The 18,592-nt window shown below is 49.0% G+C and overlaps 2 protein-coding genes across 4 annotated transcripts in view; one reads left to right on the forward strand and one right to left on the reverse strand.

The window, feature by feature from the left end:
* Positions 1 to 4,306: 4,306 nt before the first annotated feature.
* On the forward strand, positions 4,307 to 17,125 carry LOC107325786 (keratin, type II cytoskeletal 80). Of its 3 annotated transcripts, none has more exons than XM_015886942.2 (9): positions 4,307 to 4,647; positions 7,689 to 7,903; positions 11,449 to 11,509; positions 12,445 to 12,540; positions 14,218 to 14,382; positions 14,883 to 15,008; positions 15,102 to 15,322; positions 15,605 to 15,660; positions 15,742 to 17,125. In XM_015886942.2, exons 1-9 carry the CDS (start codon positions 4,333 to 4,335, stop codon positions 15,945 to 15,947), a joined length of 1,461 nt encoding a protein of 486 aa, XP_015742428.1. In that variant the 5' UTR covers positions 4,307 to 4,332; the 3' UTR covers positions 15,948 to 17,125. The 3 variants fall into 3 exon arrangements, with proteins under 3 accessions (XP_015742428.1, XP_015742429.1, XP_032296965.1); XM_015886943.2 differs by having other exon boundaries at positions 15,745 to 17,125; XM_032441074.1 differs by lacking the exon at positions 4,307 to 4,647 and adding an exon at positions 6,112 to 7,374.
* Positions 4,504 to 18,592, reverse strand: part of BCDIN3D (BCDIN3 domain containing RNA methyltransferase) — a 29,968-nt gene continuing 15,879 nt past the window's right edge. The window contains exons 5-6 of the transcript XR_004305471.1: positions 15,228 to 15,356; positions 4,504 to 4,579 (exon numbers count right to left, since the gene is read on the reverse strand). The gene's annotated coding sequence lies outside the window, so the exon portion shown is untranslated. The remainder of the gene's footprint in view (positions 4,580 to 15,227; positions 15,357 to 18,592) is intronic.

The following is an 18,592-nucleotide window of genomic DNA, read 5'->3' on the forward strand; positions in this document are numbered from 1 at the left end:
GCAGTGCTGAGCTGCAGCTGAGCACCCTGTGTTATGCAGCTCTCATTCATTGCAGGGATGCATCTTGCAGAGAGACAAGGCATCCCCAGAGCCATCCTACCTCTGTGCCATCAGGGTATTTTGGCTTATACCTGCTATCACCCTGATGCCTTGGGTGCCTTCTGTCTCCCAGTAAAGATCCCTGTGTATTTTAGCCTCAAAACCTAAACGTTGCAAAACAGGTACACGGCCTCATAAATATCCTCACAACCTCATTACCAGCTGAAGGCTCACAGTACCCACTGAAACACAATACATCATCATTTATGCTGCAAACCATGTGAGAATGACACACAATGCAAAAACAAAATGCCTAATTAAAAGTGACACAAGAGCACAGAGCCAGATCGTAATCAGAGCGGTGGATGCTGGGTGCTGCTTAAAAGGAACGAACTCAACTTGCCCAAGTGTGGATTGAGAAACACCAGGCAGTAAATCCTTGCACTGTGTGTCTCATTCATGTTCTTCTGACATGCAGGGACAAAGAAAAGAGAAACCATTTGCCAAATAACAGGACGGGGTTATATAGAGCCAGGCAACCTTCAGGCTCTCAAGTGGGCTGAAAGACACTGGGACAAGCTGGGCTGCACAGCAAAGGAGACAAGCAGGCTCATAGACTTCACCTGATAGCAAAAGCAGCGGTTTCTGAGATGAAACCAAACCCCTTTATGCTGGAGATGATACGATGCAGCTGCTTGGGGGAGAGCCTCGGGCACAGACGGTATCACCCAACCACTGTGGGAAGGGAAGAGGCTGCAGCGCCGGAGCAGAAATGAGTGATGTCACCACCACTTAATTAGTCCTATTTTATTCTTTTTTTTTTCAATACCTGAAATTTCCTGGAAGCAACGTGAGCAGCAGATGGGCTGGAAGCCTTCCTGAGTGCAAAGCAGACTGAGCACGTCCCGTCCTGCCTCCCAAAACCTCCTGTAAATTCTTTGCAGGTGACGTCTCTTCTGGGGGAAGCGATTTCGATGGCACCAAGAGCTTCTGCTCCTGCAGTAAAGGCAGAAATCAGAGAGGAGATTAAGGGGGCAGTGGGCTGGAAGGACGAAGGGGACATGGACAGCTTTGGGCAGGCACAGAAAGGAGTGATGTCTTGGTGGACCAACCCCACCTCCAGAACCAGGAACTGCCCCATGGCCGCAGTATCAGCCATTCCCTTGCAATATGTCACTGGGCTGAACACACACAGCTCCCACTGCAGACGCTCCTCGCGTGCCCGGCGTGGCCCAAACGCGTCCTGCTGACCCACTCATTACCTCCTCAGCCCCACAGCCCTGTCCTTGCCTTGCTTAACCCTAATCGCTCTGATTCCTCGAGGCAAGCGCTGATTTGCTGCTTATGCTTCATACATTACCCATACTTAATGAACAGCAATTACTTAGGGAGCTTTGATAAACGAATTATTCTTCTGTGCATGTACTTATCGAGCCAGTAACCCTACAAGGTGCATTTTCAAACAGCTGGGATAAATCTCCATGCACTGAGGGAAGTCCAGGTATGTCTGCACAGAGGTTTAAGCATCCCCAGGTGACTCTGCTGTGGTTTAAGTCACCCCATTCCACCCTCAAACCTCAACCTACCAAACAACCACACTGCAGACTCCAGGAATTCATTGCCTTGCTCCAGATGCCCCCACAACGGGGGATCCTCAGACCACTCAGCATCTTTGGATGGTGACTCCTGCATCCCAATGGATCAGGAGATGAGCAGGACCAGGAATACCACCATAGGAGCAGGAGGACACAGCAGTTTGCCTGGAGGTGGCCAAAGCTTTCATCACATCCTTCTCATTGACACTCCCCTCTCTTCTCCCATCCTCTTTCAGCTTGTTTTGCCATGCAGCCAAGTAAGGCTGGCACCTCATCTCAAAGCCAGGTTTTGGAGAGCAAGCCTGCTCCAAATTGAACCAAATACCTGGCCGAGGAGGAGCATCAAGAACATCAGCAGGAAGAGGAGAAACAGCCTGACTCAGCACTGCCTCTCCCATAGGGCAGGGAGGACAGCAAGGGAGAGAAGCATGCAGCAAGGCTTCAGCTGCCACCGTGCAAAGCAAATCTCCATTCTCCATCCTTGGAAGGACAACACAGGGTAGCATTAAGGGCACCCAAAATACCAAAAAGCAAGCAGCAGCATCTGAGGATCGAGAGAGGCTGCTGGGCATTGCCTTGTTTAGACTGAAATTAGGGTTTCCTGGGATCCAGCACTGCCTTTCCATAAAGGTGCAAGTTTCAGTCCCTATCTCACTCCACTGCCTAATGTATTACAATTAAATTGGGTCACAGTGTTCTGTTTTGGATCCCAGTCCTTCTGTGCTGGGTGAAGCCATTTCAGCCAAAACAGATACACATTTAGGCTGGATCCGGTGTTAGAAATGTCATTTCCAGGTAATGATAATGGGGGAAAGAAAGAATTGATATGTGGAGGAGAAAGCAGTAGGAACAGATGCTCAGGGAGATGTGGCTGCTGATGCAATGAGCAGCAGTGCTTTCTCTGCAGCAGCCCTTCCTGGGACATTGCAAAACAGAAGCATGCTAACATCCAGCCCAGCTCCAAGCCGCTGTTAAATGCAACCAGCAATGGAATTACCTCCTTCCCCTTGGAGTGATCGCTCCTAGGAGCCATCACAACGGCGCTCAGCACCAGATGAAGCAAAGAACCTGCCAGGTGACCCCGTGGCCTGATGCTAATCAGGAACATCCATGTGCCTGCAACCGCAAAGCCACAAGCAGTCCACGATGAGGCAGATATCTCACCTCACCTTGCAAGAGCCACGAGCTTTGTCACCTCCCAGCCATAAGCATCCTTTTAATCCTTAAAATCACCAGGATTAAGCTGGAAAGGTTGACAAGGACCCATCAAATGAGGGATTCAATATTCAAGTGGATCACCCAAGGAAACATCATATGGATGCGCTGCTGGGCAAAGGATGTCCTTGGCCAGATATTAAAGCTGTGCTTGTAGAAAGGTTAAATCTACTGGAATGGGTCAGCTTCTTTATGAGGTCTTCCACAAGACCGAAACTGCACCCCCATCACACACGGTTCTTGTTAGAGCTTGTGACAGACCCAAGCTTTCTCCCACTTTATTTGGTGGGGAAATACCCAGCTCGCCTTCCAACCAAACCAAAAAGCAGCAGCTTTCCCACAGAATGGAAATTCCACCTTTTGGCCAGAGAAGACCATCCCCTTTTCTGTTAAAGCATCACAATGTTAATAAAGCAGAAGGAGGTGTTCCGTCCTCGTTTTTCACATGAGAAACCACGTTAGAGCAGAAAAACACATTCAAGTTTGCAGTGTCCGATGCTGGTTTATTCCTAGGTCCAAACAAGTACTTCAGGGCGTGCCACCTTGGCAGGCTAGAATTTATTAAAAGAAAGTGGTTTTTTGGTGTCTCCAGAATTTGCTTTTAAAGTGCTTCTGGGGTATGCGGGTGTCAAAGAGGGGCACGAGCCCTTCTGGGATCCAACTTGGTGTCTATTTTGAATGTCTGTGTTTCTGTTGGATCAAATAACCTCAGTGACTCTCACCCCTCTGCATTGAGAGGTCCCAAAAGCAGATCTGCCACCCCTAAAAACACTCAGAGCATCAGAAGCTTCTCCATGGGCAACAGAAGACCACAAGCACCTATAAGCCCAACGAGCTCAAGAAGCATTCTCCAAACACCCACCCTTAGCAAACCCTGAGCCTTCCTTTATGCTTTTCTCAGCTCCTTTATTCTATTAGGAAAAAAAAAAGCCACAATTCCTTTGGCTGGAGACCCAAGAGGGCTGAGCCCAAGCTCCATGACCCAGGTGTACAATTGCAGCCCTGCTCAGTGCTGCACTCCCCGCCTGCTGCAGCCCAGCTCCTTTGCTTGCTTTCTTCACCATTTAAGGATGAGGAAAGCAGCTGCTCAGGGCCCAGCGAATTACCTGGGAGTGATTTGTTTTTGCTGTGAATGCCTATGCCCTCACCACACAAACAAGCTCCTGAAGAAAGGAGGGTACAGAGAGAGGGAAGGGAAAAAAAAAAAACCAACACAGAGAGAGAAACGAGAAGCCAACAGGTTGATCTGGATTACATCAACGGTTACACCCTCCTCCGTTTAATGAACATAGGAGAACAGGTGCTTGTAATTTATTAGCCAACCCACGAGCTGAGGAGACAGGAATTAGCTGCCCAAGCTGCTCAACGTGCCACTGCTCTCCTTACCTTTGAGGCAGCAGCAGCAGCAAGAAAACTTCACCTCTTTTTTTCTTTCTCTATCCTCCTTTCTCCTCCCCTTGAGCTGCAGAGCCACGAGCTGAGCATGACTAACCCATGCAAAGCCTTCAGCAGTGGCTCCCTTTGCTCCTGGGAGGCATCGGGGAGGATGAGCCGAGGCAGAACAGGCAGCACATCCCCAGACAGCCTGGGCCGCTGCAGCCCCAGCAGTGTGACCAGCCCCAGCTGTGGGACCCTGCATGGAGATGGTGGGTACCAGAGCTCCTCTTACCTCTCCATTGATGGCAGGCTCCTGGCTCCCGTGCATCTCGACATCGACACCGACTTTCATGCTGTGAGGGAACAGGAGAAGGAGGACATCAAGCTGCTCAACAACCAGTTTGTGACCCTGATTGAGAAGGTACGGGGAGCTGCTGCAGTGTGGGGATGGGGGTGGTGGTGGTGATGGTGGTGGGGAAGTGGATGCAGACACTGCCAGGAGGCTCATGGAGGCCTTCAGTGCACCGCTGCCAGGCTCTGAATGTGAGACTAATTACCCAATTAGATATTCCTTCAGTGCTATCTCATAGCACAAGGGCTACTATCGCCTCTAGGTGAAGCCGGGCCATGGCTGTGGTCAGCAGCCTGTGCTTCTCCTGGTCACCTTGGGCAGCACAACAGGGATAGGGACCATCCCTGGGCAGCAGGGACATGGCCAGAGGATGGTGCTGGATGAAGCAGGCCTCCATCCTGCAATGGACATGTGGCCATGGGCAGTAACACTGACTATATGGCTGCTCCAGTTCCTCCCTGGCTGCAGAGAGACAGCTGGAAATTCATCTTTGTAGCTGCACGGTGGGCAAGGGATACCCCCCACCCACCTCCCTCCTTTGTGGTTTGCACGACGAGGGGTTGCACGCTCAGCCAAGAAAGTGTCGCTTTCATCTCTCAAAGAGCCATGAGAAGGCAGAAGATTTTTTCTCAAAGGAAAACAACTCATCCAGCCAAGGCAGGTTTCTGCAAAGCCCTGGTGCTCTGTAAACAGATGGTAATCTCCTAGGATTGCTTCACTGCAGACTACAATACCGGCACTCAATGCCAAGCTACTACAGCTTGGGATTCTTTTTCTTCCAGTACTATTTTCTTTAAGTCAACCTCTAAGAGGACCTGACCTCATGCTGGGAAGGAGGTGAGGGTGGGGATCCATCCCAACGAAGAGCTGTGCACCCACCACATCTCCATGTGCCAACAGTGTACAGCAGTGCCAGGGGCTGACCCTGCACAGAGGAACACAGCAGCCTCTGCAGCTCTGCTTTCCTAAGCAATGATCTTGGCCTGGATTTGGAGAACAAGTGGTTTGGAAATCACCTGGAGAGTGATGCATTGCATGTGCTGCTTCCCTGGTCCTTCAGCCACCCAGAACATAAGGTTGAGGGGTGCGTGTGTGTACCGAGCCCTGCTCAGAAACCAGATATTGAGTGAGAGGATGGGGGCAGGGGAGATGGGAGAAGACCACACAGTGACAGAATGTACGTGAGCCTGACCACAGGCACCAGCCTGTTCTACACAAATGGAGATGGAAGAAGTGACAGCCTCTAGATTTCCCGATAAACCCAACCTGGTGACCTGCTGATAAGTGTGCATTACAGGGCCTGATGGATAGAAGGTACAAATAACCCTCCTTAGTTAAGTGGCTTTGACTTCAGCACCTGCAGCTTCTGCAGTTAGCTTTGAAGGCTGCAGCTTCAAGTGGCACATAAGTGGGAAATTTCAGCCACCTGCCTCGGGCCTTCATTCCAGAAGAAAGCTAATGACACTTCCTCGTCGCAGAGAACTTGCCTTTTTAATCAGGAATTCAGATGGTCTGAAGCCCAAGCTGCTAATTCCTTGCATAAATGACAACAATAACTGCAGGAGTTCGCTGCTGATGGGTTTCCAGCAGGCTGTTCCAGATCTGCTAGCATTTGCCTTTCCATTTGATCCAGATAGGTGTAAGTGGGAGACAGTCAACAGCCAAGTGATGGAATCCCTGCCTGAAGCTCTGCCTTCACCCTGAGCAGCTCAGATGAAGAGGCCTCCAAGGTCCAAGCTTTGGTCGTTTCTGCATTTATTCTTCCAGGAAATGAGGCTCAAATTGGGTGATTCTTCTGCTACCAAAGCTCACGGATGAGAGCAGTTCAGCCCAATGGGTGGGTATGGTTTGGGAACAGGGTGAAAACTAGAGATTTAGGTAAAGAAAAAAGAGCAACAAACCATCAGGAGCGAAGTCAGGAATCAAGACTTCATTTGAGGGCCAGGGAGGTACTTGGATCAGCAGCAGATGTTGGCTGTTTTAGCAGCGAATGGGGAAGCTACCATAAAATGAGGCTGTTCTCTATGTCCAACCCCAGTTTGATCCCAGCCCCACTGACCACAGTCCCGCTGAAGGATGCAATCCTGAAGATGCCTCAGATGGAGAGAACAAATTGGCTACTGGTAGCCCCAGTGGCCACTTCCTCATGCCACTGAGCTGCCTGGCCTCATGCATGCACACACACATACACAGTGTGATGCTGTTTTGGGGCCAGGACAAAGCAGCCAGTCACCTGCCTGGTTACTTGATGTCTATGGACATGTGTTACCCCATCTCTCACTATATAGTATCCTGGTGATGCTGCATCTTCCTCGTAGCACAGATGAACTCATATCAGCATTGAATCATCTCCAGGACAGAGTTAAAGCAATTGACAGCTTGGAGCTCACAGCCCAAATATGACGGAGGGAGTTTGGTTTCCTTCATAGAGCAAATAATTAACGTTAGTCAGGAGCTGTGAATGTGAGAAGTGTTGAACACTCAGCATTAGTCTTCAGAATGCAGAGCATTAGGAAAGAAGAGCCAGATTTGAATAGTGGGTGGATGAGAATGCAATGTATCCTCTCTTTGCAGATAGGCACACGGAGACCTCACATGGAGCCTAATTATTTCAGTTATTCTGTAGAGCTCCCGTAGCTCTCATCTACGCTGCTTTGCAGTACAAACCAAGGCTGTGATTCATTGCTCAGACTTCACCATGGTGCAATCCTACATTATTAGAGGGGAGTGATTTGTGCCACACTGAGGCAGTAAATCAGAATGCTGTTCACCCCAGGCATCTCAGTGTGAGCCATGGTGGGTTTCCAGCCTTTATTTCAATATGTTTGGAGGCAAAGGGGACCAGCGTTGATCAGTGACTTAATAAAAGATGCTTCTTCATTTTTACATGAGCGTGATCCATTAAGAAGTTAAGCAGCACGAAATACATAAAACCTCTGTAGTCCCCTTTCAACCTTCCATCCTCAGCCCCAAATCTTTAGGGTATTTCTTGCTCTTACCTGGAGACCTCAGCTAAGCCCAGCAGTGTTTCATTGCTGCATAGCTCTCCAGACCAGTGGCATTTTGTGGTGCTCTCAGAATTACCGAGTTCTCTGCAATCTCTTTGGCAGGTTCAATGCTTGGAGCAACAGAACAAGATCCTGACTACACGGTGGAACTTCCTGAAGGATCAAGACAATTCCCACTCCGAATCGGACATGAAGGCCATCTACGATCAGTACATGAGCAAAATGAATCAAGAGATGCAGGCACTCAACTACGAGCAGGAAAATCTCGAGTCGGAGTTGACAGAAGTCCTGAGCACTATGGATAACTTCCGAAGCAAGTAGGTGTCTGATATGGCTCCATATATTGGGGGGGGGAATGTCTGCAAGATGCTGGTTAAGCTGTGGGACAAGGATTGTGTGGCACTGATTGGAAGCAGCCAGGATGCTGTTCCCAGAGAGAAAAAGAGGACGGTGTATTAGAGAAGTTGGCTTCCTACCCTCTTCCTGAGTAGAGATGAAAGTAACCTACAGAAAGTATGGGGGCATCTGAGGTCAGAGCACAGGAAACAACACTACAAGGAATGATGGCCAGTAAAGGAAAGAATTAGTTATTCTCCATGATTTGATTTGTGATAACAGCCTTCTCCCCAGACCAATCTATGGATCTGGGCCCCTTAGTATTAACAAACCGCCTCACTTTTCCTCCTCCTCCCCACAGAAATTAAAGCAAAGTTCTGTTTGCACCAAAAGGTCAAATTCTCACTCAGAAAACCTCTGGATAGAACTTAGTGAAGCTGATGGCAGTGTGAGAGGACAGGCTGCAGAGGGTTTATTGCTGCCTTTGTCAACAGCTTTGAGATCCTCAGATAACATCTGAGATGCACCACGGCTCATTTAAGAAGACAATGCTTTTCTTATTATCGGTGTTATTTGCATACCACACAGATGAATCCACAATTAGATACTTTCCCTTCCAGTTACACCCATTTGCCTATACAGGATCTCTGGCACTTCCATGCTGATTTGCAGCGAGGAGGACCCACCTGTGGGCACTGTCAAAACAGAACAACAAAGCTGAGGGCCAACCCCTGTGCTGGCATTGACAGACATCTGAAATAACAGCCCACACCTCTTCCTGATGGGTGATGTGATGTGTGAATAATGACAGCACCCTTCTCCAGAGAGCTTAGCCCAAGGATCTCAGTGATCTCTGAAGGCTTTGATTAAGCCAGCTGCTCAACACGTCTGAAGATCAGGGGGAAGACTGATACCTCCATAGAGGTATCCAGATGAACCTAATGGACAGATAGAACAGGGCAGCAGTTAAGTTTACTCAAGCTGATGGCAGAGCAGGACAAGGAATTAGGAGTTTGGTTCCTGACCCTATGCTGAAAGCATTTATGCTCAGCCTCCTTTTAGAACCGATGCACTGCACATCCCTAAATTCCTGCTTTGAGATGTTGGTTTCACTTAAAGACCTGGAATCAATGATGCTTGCTTTGCTGACAGACAGCAACCCTGCACTCAGTGATGCCCTCAGCCATTGGTGATCCATGGGGAGAGCACTGCTACTTCTGCTGAGCTTCCCTGGGCAGTTCAGCCCCATGTTAACCCACACCAGCTCTGCTGAGTCCTGCAAGTCAAGAAGGCTGCCCCTGCCCAGTTGTTTTTTTTTCCCTGGAGTAAATGAGCTGCTTAATCCATGCAAATTTTGGAGGTTTCCAGCTCCTGGAGAGGTTTATTTTCCCAGGGGAAATATTTTGGGAGAAGCAAAAGTTAGGAACTCCACTACCAGCTTTAAATGGGTATGCGCTTGTCCCTGCTGTGGCACCCCATAGAGCTCTGTGCACACAGTGGCCAGGCAAGCAGGCTGCTGCCCAACAGCTCATGTGTGAAATCTGCCTGTCAGCATCCTCAAGAGGACCCTAATTTGTCTCTTTTTCCCCCACTATTCAGGGACAGCTTTGTAAAGAACACACAGGAGACTGAGCTAGCTGCAATGCTTCCACTTCTTCCAACCTCCTTAGCTTGCCTTTGAGCAGTGTTGCTATCTGTTGTCATGGTTCCAAAGACAGAATAGGATGGAGAGGGGACAAAGGGGAGGGTTAAAGTCTGACACAGGGTCTCAAACGCAGCTTCTTTAGGAAATCATGCCAAAACTGAAACATGCTCAAGTCGGGGTTGACTGCCCAGAGTTTGCTTCAGCTCCCCACGTGCGATTTGCACATGCAAAAACCCATTTGAATGAGAAGGCACAGAATTTTTGCATGTGCTGAGCAACTCTGGAGAAATACTGCAGGAAAATATGGAGTTCACAGCTTTCAGAGGGGCCAGGTGTGAGAGTCAGGGTTTGTGATAATCAGGTTCCCCCCTTAACACTGTCAGTCCACCACCTTCAACTTCTACAGCTGGTTTTCAGCTGCTCCCTACCCCATTTTCTTGCTCTGCTGGAGACACACTGATGCAGCTCCATGCTGCTGGGCTCACATCCATCCCACCGCTGTATCTTTACCCTTAGACAGCCTTGAAGGCACATCCAGAGGGGAACGTAGCCTGCCTGAGATTCAGCTCAACTCTGATTTTGTTCCACTGACTCCAGAAGGAGCCCAAGGCGACCAGACGCCCATCTCAAAAAGCTGCTAAAGCGAGATAGGATGGATTTATACCTTTATGCATGATTGCTTGAGGATTACCCTGAAGGAGATAAATGCTGCGATGTGTTTGTAGAAGGCTCCATCTCTATGTGAGTCACCTCCTGGCTGCCAGGTCCCTCTGGAGCCATGCGGTGAGCGCGTCGGGCTGGCTTGGCCTGCTCCCCTTTCAGTCAGGAGCGTTGTTTGCTCCATATGGGAGATTATGTCAGCGCCCGGCAATGCGTTGAAGCTGCTTTGGCAGGCTGGGACAGACTGGGATTGGGCTGAGATGCAATGAGGATGAAGGAAGAGTGGCAGGCTGTAATTAAACTTGGTACATAGTTACTGGCAACACAGCTAACATTCCAGCTATAGAGCAGAAAAACCAGACAGGTAAATCTTGCTAGCCACACTGCCTAGCCTTATAAGAACAGGCAAAGAGAGGGTGAGTTGTCCCCTTGTCCCATCTCTACCTGCCTATGGAATGGCTGCCATGCCTGACTTCATTATCATCTCTCTGTTAGGAGATGCCATTTCACCTCATTCCTATCCATCTCAGCCTTCCCCATACTGATTTGATGACGTCTATAAGCAGCACTCAAAGATTTAATTCCCAGCCTGGAAATGCTCTGAGCACATCTGGGTAAGAGGAGCTGGAGGTGGCATGGAAGAGCAGGGATTAAGGCTTCTTTAAGAGAACCAGCTCCAATTCTCAGCAGAACCAGCACTCCTGTAGTGCACCCTGCACACATCACATCAAGTTTCTGGTCTCCTGCATAGCAAATAACCAACCTGCTGGTCACAGATCTGGTCCAGAAGAGACCCTGCATCCCAAAGGGCTGGTTTATTCCCTAAGCCATCCCTCCTGGCTCTGTTGCCAACCTTCAGGAAATGTGTTTGCCCCTAGACCAAGCCTCTGCTGTCCCAGTCCTTATCAAACCCGTTTCTAAACACCTGCAGGGTTGGTTTCTTTGCTGGATATTCACACTCCACCCTGTCCCATCTGGTTTTTGTTACCTTTTGCTCTGTGGGTACTGTTTTCCATGCAACAGTTTTCCATGTTTTGTTGCCCTCTCCCTTGTCCAGATGCTCACACCTAAGATATCTCACTCCTTCTGAAGGATGGGGTGGGATGAGACAGTAAAAGCAGAAAGCCTGTATGTCAATGCTTTTCTGGGGGTCCAGCAAGACAACCTTAAGCAACTGAGCGGCTTGTGCGATTTCTAACTGCTTTCTTCTCCTCTCTTTAGATATGAGGATGAGATTCGCCTGTGCAGCGGCATGGAATACACCTTCATGGAGCTCAAGAAGGTGAGTGACAAGAGGAGCTTTGTACACCAGCCTTGCAATCACAGAACAGCCTGGGAGAGGCAGTATGATCCAGACACAGCCAGGACAGTCCAGAGCTGCCCAGGAGCACCAGAGCCCTCATACCACAGAGGGTTTGTAGGGTAGTAAGGCCTTGAGGAAGGCAGCAGCGTGGTGAACAAGGTCACCATTTCAACAGGGAGAATATAAGGGAGTCTGGGCCACTTGTGGTTATAGAAAAGCCCCACAGCTCATAGCAGGAGCATAGGGGTCAGGCAGAGCCATGCTGTAACCCAGGACTGTGTAAGGCAAAGCTTCTCCTCCTCCTTGTGCATTCCCTCTGAATGACAGCACAGGTTGGGAAAGGCTGCAAAAATTGATAAATGTGTTTGCTTTTGTTTCCACAAAACATTGCAAGGCCACACCCTGCACAAACATCCCGTCCCAGGAGGAGCTGCATTTGAATATCAGCTCAAATGGAAGGCTTTGTGCACCGTCTTAATATGAAAAAAGGAATCCGAGGTGTAGGAATGGAGGATATTATTAAGCAGAGGAAATGTTCTGTGCAAATGATCATTATGGCTAATTGCATGTTTTCCCCTGACGCAGTCATCAGCCAGTAGGGGCAGTTCTGGTGACTTCTGTGGCCAGCATCAGTTTTCAATAAGCCCAGCTTTCTGTGGTGAACAAAAGATGAGTGGGTACAAACCAGCCCTGCCCATTTCCTTCTCCACCCTTCACTGGAGACTTCCACCTAAGCTCTCACCTAAGGAAAAAGAAGAAAGAACAAAAAGTGCAGAGCAGAAATCAAACAGGAGCTTCTGTGCTCATTGGAGCAGCTCCATGATTGCCAGGCACTGGAGACGATGGGGCAGCAGCAAAGGCTTCTCCAATAATCATTAATACACTCAAACTGTTTGTTAATACACCTCTTGCAGGATTTAGATGCCAGCACCTTGCACAGAACGGAGCTGGAGGTGAAACTCAGCGGGCTCCAAGAGCTGATGGACCTGAAGAAAACCATTTATGAGCAGGTAGAAACGCAGCTGGGAGGGCACACAAGCAAAGCCAAACAAAAAAAGGCTTTTTTTTGGCAGATAGTTCCAATACAGAGAGGGCTTTGTTTCCAATTTACACCAAACTGGGAAAGATTACTTCACCAAAGGGAGGAAGGATACAGCATCTGAATAAGCCCATAGGCCCTGCATCTCCTCAAAGCGATGTGATTTCAGCCACTTACTCAGAGCCTGTAAAATGCTACCAAGCAGGCTTGGCAGTGTTTGGGGAATACTAATGATTTGTCTGAATTCCACCAATACAAACAATTAAAATGCTTGGCAGAGGAGTGCTACTGCCCTTTGTGGGGAAACCGAGGCAGGGAGAAGCAGAATGAGATGCACGCGAACAGAACTGTGCTAGAATACATCAAGGCACGAGGACTGAATTGCTCTAAAATGATCAATCTGGGTGCAAAGCAGTTCTCAGGAGCAGTGGGATATCAGGCCCTACACAGAATACCAGGGTGCTTCCATCTTCTAGGTCCTATGTTGCTGTTCTTAGCAGCAGTCTGCACTATTTCTTAACATCCTCCTTTCTCATGTAGCTTACTGCCATGCTCAAATGTTAACAAGGAAGCACAAAAAACACACTGATAATCCCATTCTCTGTAAGACCAGTGGGGTACCTTCTCTTCATGAATCACATCAGGGTGCCCTTTGTTTCCCAGTCAGGGGAAGGGAAGGCAAACAAGGCGTACAGATGTTTCTCTAAGAGATTAGAGGCAGCTGCACAAAAGGGAAGAACAAAAAACACTGAGATGAAAGCAGAGATGGGGAGAGACGGATTCTGCTCCCATTCACACTGGTGCAAATCAGAAGAAACTGCAGACACTGATAGGAGCGAACCTTTGCTGGAACAGTCTGACGCCAGGGGAGCTGCCAAGTGAACGTGTACAGTATCTGCTTGGTGCAAGGCATCAGGTCCTGTCTTGTCAGGATACAAACTACCCAGTATATCAGTTTACAGGCATAGATGAAGGGTCTTTTTTAGGTTCACTGCATTCATCATTGTCTCACTCCTTTTGTGACCGAGTCAGCCATCAAGAGTAAATACTCCAGTCAGTGATAGTGCAGCTTGTACGTGCCTGTTTCTCACTCCCCAGGGCTGGTTTGAGTTTCTCCAGCATACAGAAGCAGCTCTGCTGACAATGGATGTGTTTAGAGAAGGGTCTTCATTCTCCCTTATCTTCCTAGACACAAAGCAGACAGTAACAACAGAAGTGGCAGCCCTTGCCTCCGTAGATACTGAAGCAGAGCTGAGTAAAGGCAAATTCCTGGAAGCACCAGCTGCAGAACCACTCACAACACCCTATTTCTTGCCTTGCATAGATTTGCCCACCATCTGAACATTAATAGATACTGAAGCATCACCAGTAGTTCAATGAACCTGCTTTTGATGTGATGCAAATACACCATTTTGTTAGAGATGTAACAGATGGTACCTGAAGGCCCCAAACCCAAACTGTAGCCAGAGTCTGGATTTAAGGGGAAAAAATATGTTTCAGAACTTCAGAGAATAGAAACCTACAATGTCTCCCCATCCACACACTGCGTATGTGTGCCAGGCTCAGGACATCAGATCTGCCAGAGTTCAGCTGTCTTGTGGCAAGTAGCTTCATTAAATACTTGATATCTCCCTTCTCTGCTACTCAGGAACTCGAGGAGCTGCTGACAGAAATTAAGGACATTTCTGTTGTAATGGGAATTGACAACACGTGCAAGCTCGACCTGAGCAGAATTGTGGAAGAAGTGAGGGCTCAGTATGAAGCTCTGGCTCTTCGGAGCTGGGAGGAGGCTGAAGCACTTACCAGGAGGAAGGTATGTCCCCTTATCTGATTGGTATGGGGAGAGGAGGGAGAGAAGAGGGGAAAAGGAAACTACAAGACTCAGCAAGATGTGGGGAGACAAACTACACCCGGGAATGGAAGGAGGGACGGGGTGCTAACCCAGATCAATCCCTTCTAACTCGTGTGTGTGTAGATCAGGAGTTTCACAGCCCGAGGCTCCCCACACCACCAAGTGAGGAAGGCAAGGTCACTGCCTAGTGGTAACTTGGCCCACTTAGGATGCTAATGATTCTCCTCTCGTACCTCCTCCAAACAGAGCAAGCAACAACATGGTGAATACTGTTGTCCAGTGTGTCCCATGCCTATAATACAGCCAGAAGACAATATAAGAACGAGCCTTAAATCCTTCCACGTACCAGCTATTTCCTCCCTTATTTAGACATTTATCCCCAGGGGCAGTGGGAAACTTACTAGATTCCTTTGCTACAGCAGAGGAGTGAGAGATAACTCACACTTCCATCTTCCCTGCAGCTGAATGAAGGGAACACCCAGTCAGCCACCTATGGGGGTCACCTCCTTGACAGCCGACGGGAGATTGCAGACCTGAACATCCAAATCCAGAAGCTGAGGTCCTGCATCGTGTCCCAAAAAAGCCAGGTGTGTCCTGGGCTGGGTGACAAAGCTCTGACAGGTAGATCTGAAACTCCAGCACACTTAACACTTCTGTTTACTCTCCTGTTGTGACACCAGTGCTTGTACTTGGAGGAGAATATCAAAGAAACAGGAGAGCACGGTGAGACGGCCCTTAAAGATGCCAAAGCCAAACTGGTCAAGCTAGAAGAAGCCCTCCAGAAGAGCAAGGAGGATATGGCTCACCTGGTGAAAGAGTATCAGGAGCTGATGAACATCAAGCTGGCCCTGGACTTGGAGATCCTCACTTACAGGAAGCTGGTAGAAGGAGAGGAAAGCAGGTGAGGTGGGCTTGGAAGGGATGCACACAAACACCTAGGGAGAAAGCAGACAGCCCATGCTTTGAGTCTGCTATTGAAGCATTGATCAAAGAAAGAGCAAGCCCCAGAAGTCCCCATACAACTCAGCCTTGTTTCTTGCTCTGAACTTTTCCTTAAACCCTTCAGACTGAGAAGTACAACCCATGCAGCCCAGCTCTCATGAGCCAAACTCCAGCCCGTTCACACCTTTCTGGAACTGCAGATATTAACACACATCTTCACGTTCTCTCCTTATGTTCACAGCATGGAGTCACCAATACCCACAGTCATCAGCGCCGTCCACTCCAGACCAAAGCACCGTAAGTTCTTATATTCACACAAAATAAAGCGTAAATAAAACCTTTCTAAGCTCACCCCCCTTTTATCTCCCCCTGCCCCAGCAGTTTCTGCCAGCACCTTAAGGAACTCCAAGCTGTTTGCCAGGGGGACAGGCAGTGCCAATGGTGAGATGAAGCTGAATGGAGGCAGCACAAAATCTCTGCCCTCCAGAAGCCACAGTAACAAGCTGGCAGCACCTGAAGCAGATCCCTACACCTACAGTGCCCGGCCAAAGCTCAGCTCCCTGCTCGCTGAAGAATGCTCCTAGGAGGAGAAACAGCCCCACAGCACAAACCAGACCCACAGGCACCTGTAGGCAAATGAGGCCAGAGCACTTTCTCCCGAACTCAAGCCAATGTCCAAAGGCTGAAAGGATGGGAATCCACTCCAGGCTGCCCCTTTTACCTTCACAGCATCCCAGTTAATATCTCTGTTACCAGTTTCAATCAGAAGCCAAGCCAGGCTTTTAGAACCTCTTGTATGAAACCATACTGACACCTTCTTCCTCTCTAGGTCTGTTTTTAGAGAGGATCTGCATTCATAACCATTGAGATCTATCTATAGGAAGCTTGCCAGGAAGAGAAAGTATTATTACACAAGCTCTTCACACAGTAGCTAACAGCCCAGCTATTTTACCAGTATTATAAAACCATTCTTTCTGATCTGTCTCAGTTCTGTGGGTGTCCAAGAGGTGCTCAGTGATGTGGCTTTCAATGGAAGGCAGCTCCATGTCTTCCAAGCAGAGCAGGGGGAGATGTGGGCTATCAACTCAAGCCAGATCAATTTGTGACACCTGGATTTGCATCTCCGCTGACAAATTGCCGGCTCTATTGGGGAAATCCTTGCCTACTTCAGAGTATTTAACCAATTTTACTGCCTTTTGGGTGACCCCTCATTCTCTCCCATGCCACTGAAGCTAAAACTCCTCCAGCTTTCATTCTGATAAGCCACCTCTTTCCAACAGAGAGCATCTCTGCCTGCTGCACATGAAGGCTCCAGACTTCACATGCAACGGTGCTAGGTCCTAGAAATGGGACAGTCTCTGGTTCCCATCTAACTAAAACAAGCAGGACTTGTCTTTGTATTTATTGAACTTCTCTAGTGGCTTTTACCTTACCTGGCTGACCCCAGCTCATGCACACAAGCTGCGATGCACCAAAGCTCCTGAAGCCAACTCTATAGCTGCACTCGTGGCTTCAGTACAGGCACTGCTACATCCTTATACACACTGACACAGGCAGAGCCCTGCAGTATTCCTTTATGAGGCTCTGACCTCAATCACTGCCATGTAACCCCACCTGAATTCACATGTCATGAGTCTCATGGTGCATCTCCATTGAGCACATCGCAGCATTTCCATGTTTCTGTAGGGTAGACAACGACTGTAGCATCTATGTAACCAGAACACCTGCTCTCCAGAGTTATAATAAAGTACTGAGTGACACACAGACAGCATTGTATTCGTGGTTCTCTCTGCATTTCTTACCCCAACCCACCTGAAATGGCAATTCCTTCCTCAACAGCCAGCCTTGTAGGGGTGGGGAAAGGGGAGAGCCACAGTTGGGGTGAGCCTGCCAGCTCAGGAGGAGATGGAACTTGAGCACAGAGCTTCCCCTGGAGGTAGGACCCAGCACAGCCCTTCCTGGAGAAAGAACAATGCTGGGTTTGTGCAAGGGTGTGCGACAGCAAAGGTACACAGAGCCCAGGAGAGGAATGAATGAGGGCTCTGAGCAGCCCTGGGAAGGCAGGGTGGGGCTGAGGCACGGCTGGAAGGAGACAGAGCTGGTGTTGTTCAGGGTGAAACCTGAACAGAAGGATGCTGAGCACTCCCAATGCAGGTGGGGTGTTTGGGACCGCACTCATAGCAAGGCTGGGGAGGGCAGGAGCTCAGCAGCAGCTCAGTCCTGCATAAAGAGTGTTTGTAGCTGGTTTCTTTTCTCTGGGTGGTGGGATTTTGTTGTTGTTTTGGCTTTTTTTGCTCCCTTTTTTTGCTGTTTCTGAGCTCTCTGCTGCTCAGGAGACTGGGAAAGAACCCTATGGCCAGAGAGCATCAGGCTGGAAGCAGGACTATTAAGTAGTATTTCCCCTTACAATGGGAAAAGTGAAATACAGAGCACTGGGGCAACGATTTGAGGCAGCAGGATAATCCCTGTACTCCACTGATGGGAGCTGAGCTATGCCCAAGATGGCTCCATACCTTTGGGACACCCCTATCTATGCATCTACCAGTCTTTCTCCTCCACCACGCTATCCCTTAAGTGCTGATTTTATCTCAAGGACCGATCCCTTCCTTAGGGCTAATTCCTGTTACAGCAGAGAAATGGCCTGCACCCCAAAAGCAGCTGTTAAATTCCATGGGGAAGTTCTGCAGCTTTTTTTCCCCAGTGAAGGGCAACACAGCTCTTGAATACTGAATGAATACAGGGCAGTACCATCAAACTCAGGATCTCACAATTCCTTTTGGGGTGGCAGCAGACAGCCCTAAAAGGGGAATAAAGCTGAGTTAGCACAGCAGTTAATTAGCTGGCCAGCTGTGTGCACAATCCAAAGCACAGCCACATCCAGGTAAAGCCACATCACTTTCAACAGCAAGAGGTTTCCCAAAGATGATCTCAAACTCTGTCTGGAGCCAAAGATTGAAGCGTCTACTCCAGCACAGGGAAAGGAGACATCAGATGTCCAGGACATGGCCCAGTTGTGAGACAAAGCCCAGGGGCAAAACCCAGGGATTGATAAAGCTGAAAGCAGGAGCAGAGCTAGTGCTGGTGGTGCAGACTCTGGCAGGGAGGATCAACAGGCAAATATCTGCGTCTGCACAACAGCAACTGGGACAGAGTCCAAGAGACGAGCTGGAACAGACAGAGGGAAGCAACAGGGCTCCTCTGCTGTTTTCCACCTGGGCAGCGCCTGAGC

Source organism: Coturnix japonica, linkage group LGE22C19W28_E50C23 (assembly GCF_001577835.2).
Source record: "Coturnix japonica isolate 7356 linkage group LGE22C19W28_E50C23, Coturnix japonica 2.1, whole genome shotgun sequence".
Taxonomy (NCBI): Eukaryota; Metazoa; Chordata; class Aves; order Galliformes; family Phasianidae; genus Coturnix; species Coturnix japonica.

What these genes read in the sequence shown, in the direction of transcription:
- LOC107325786 (XM_015886942.2), top strand. Translation starts at nt 4,333, where the DNA reads ATGACTAACCCATGCAAAGCCTTCAGCAGTGGCTCCCTTTGCTCCTGG. An exon ending in AAGCACTTACCAGGAGGAAG is followed by an intron (nt 14,383 to 14,882) that starts GTATGTCCCCTT and finishes TCTTCCCTGCAG; the next exon opens with CTGAATGAAGGGAACACCCA. An exon ending in CCACTCCAGACCAAAGCACC is followed by an intron (nt 15,661 to 15,741) that starts GTAAGTTCTTAT and finishes CCCCTGCCCCAG; the next exon opens with CAGTTTCTGCCAGCACCTTA.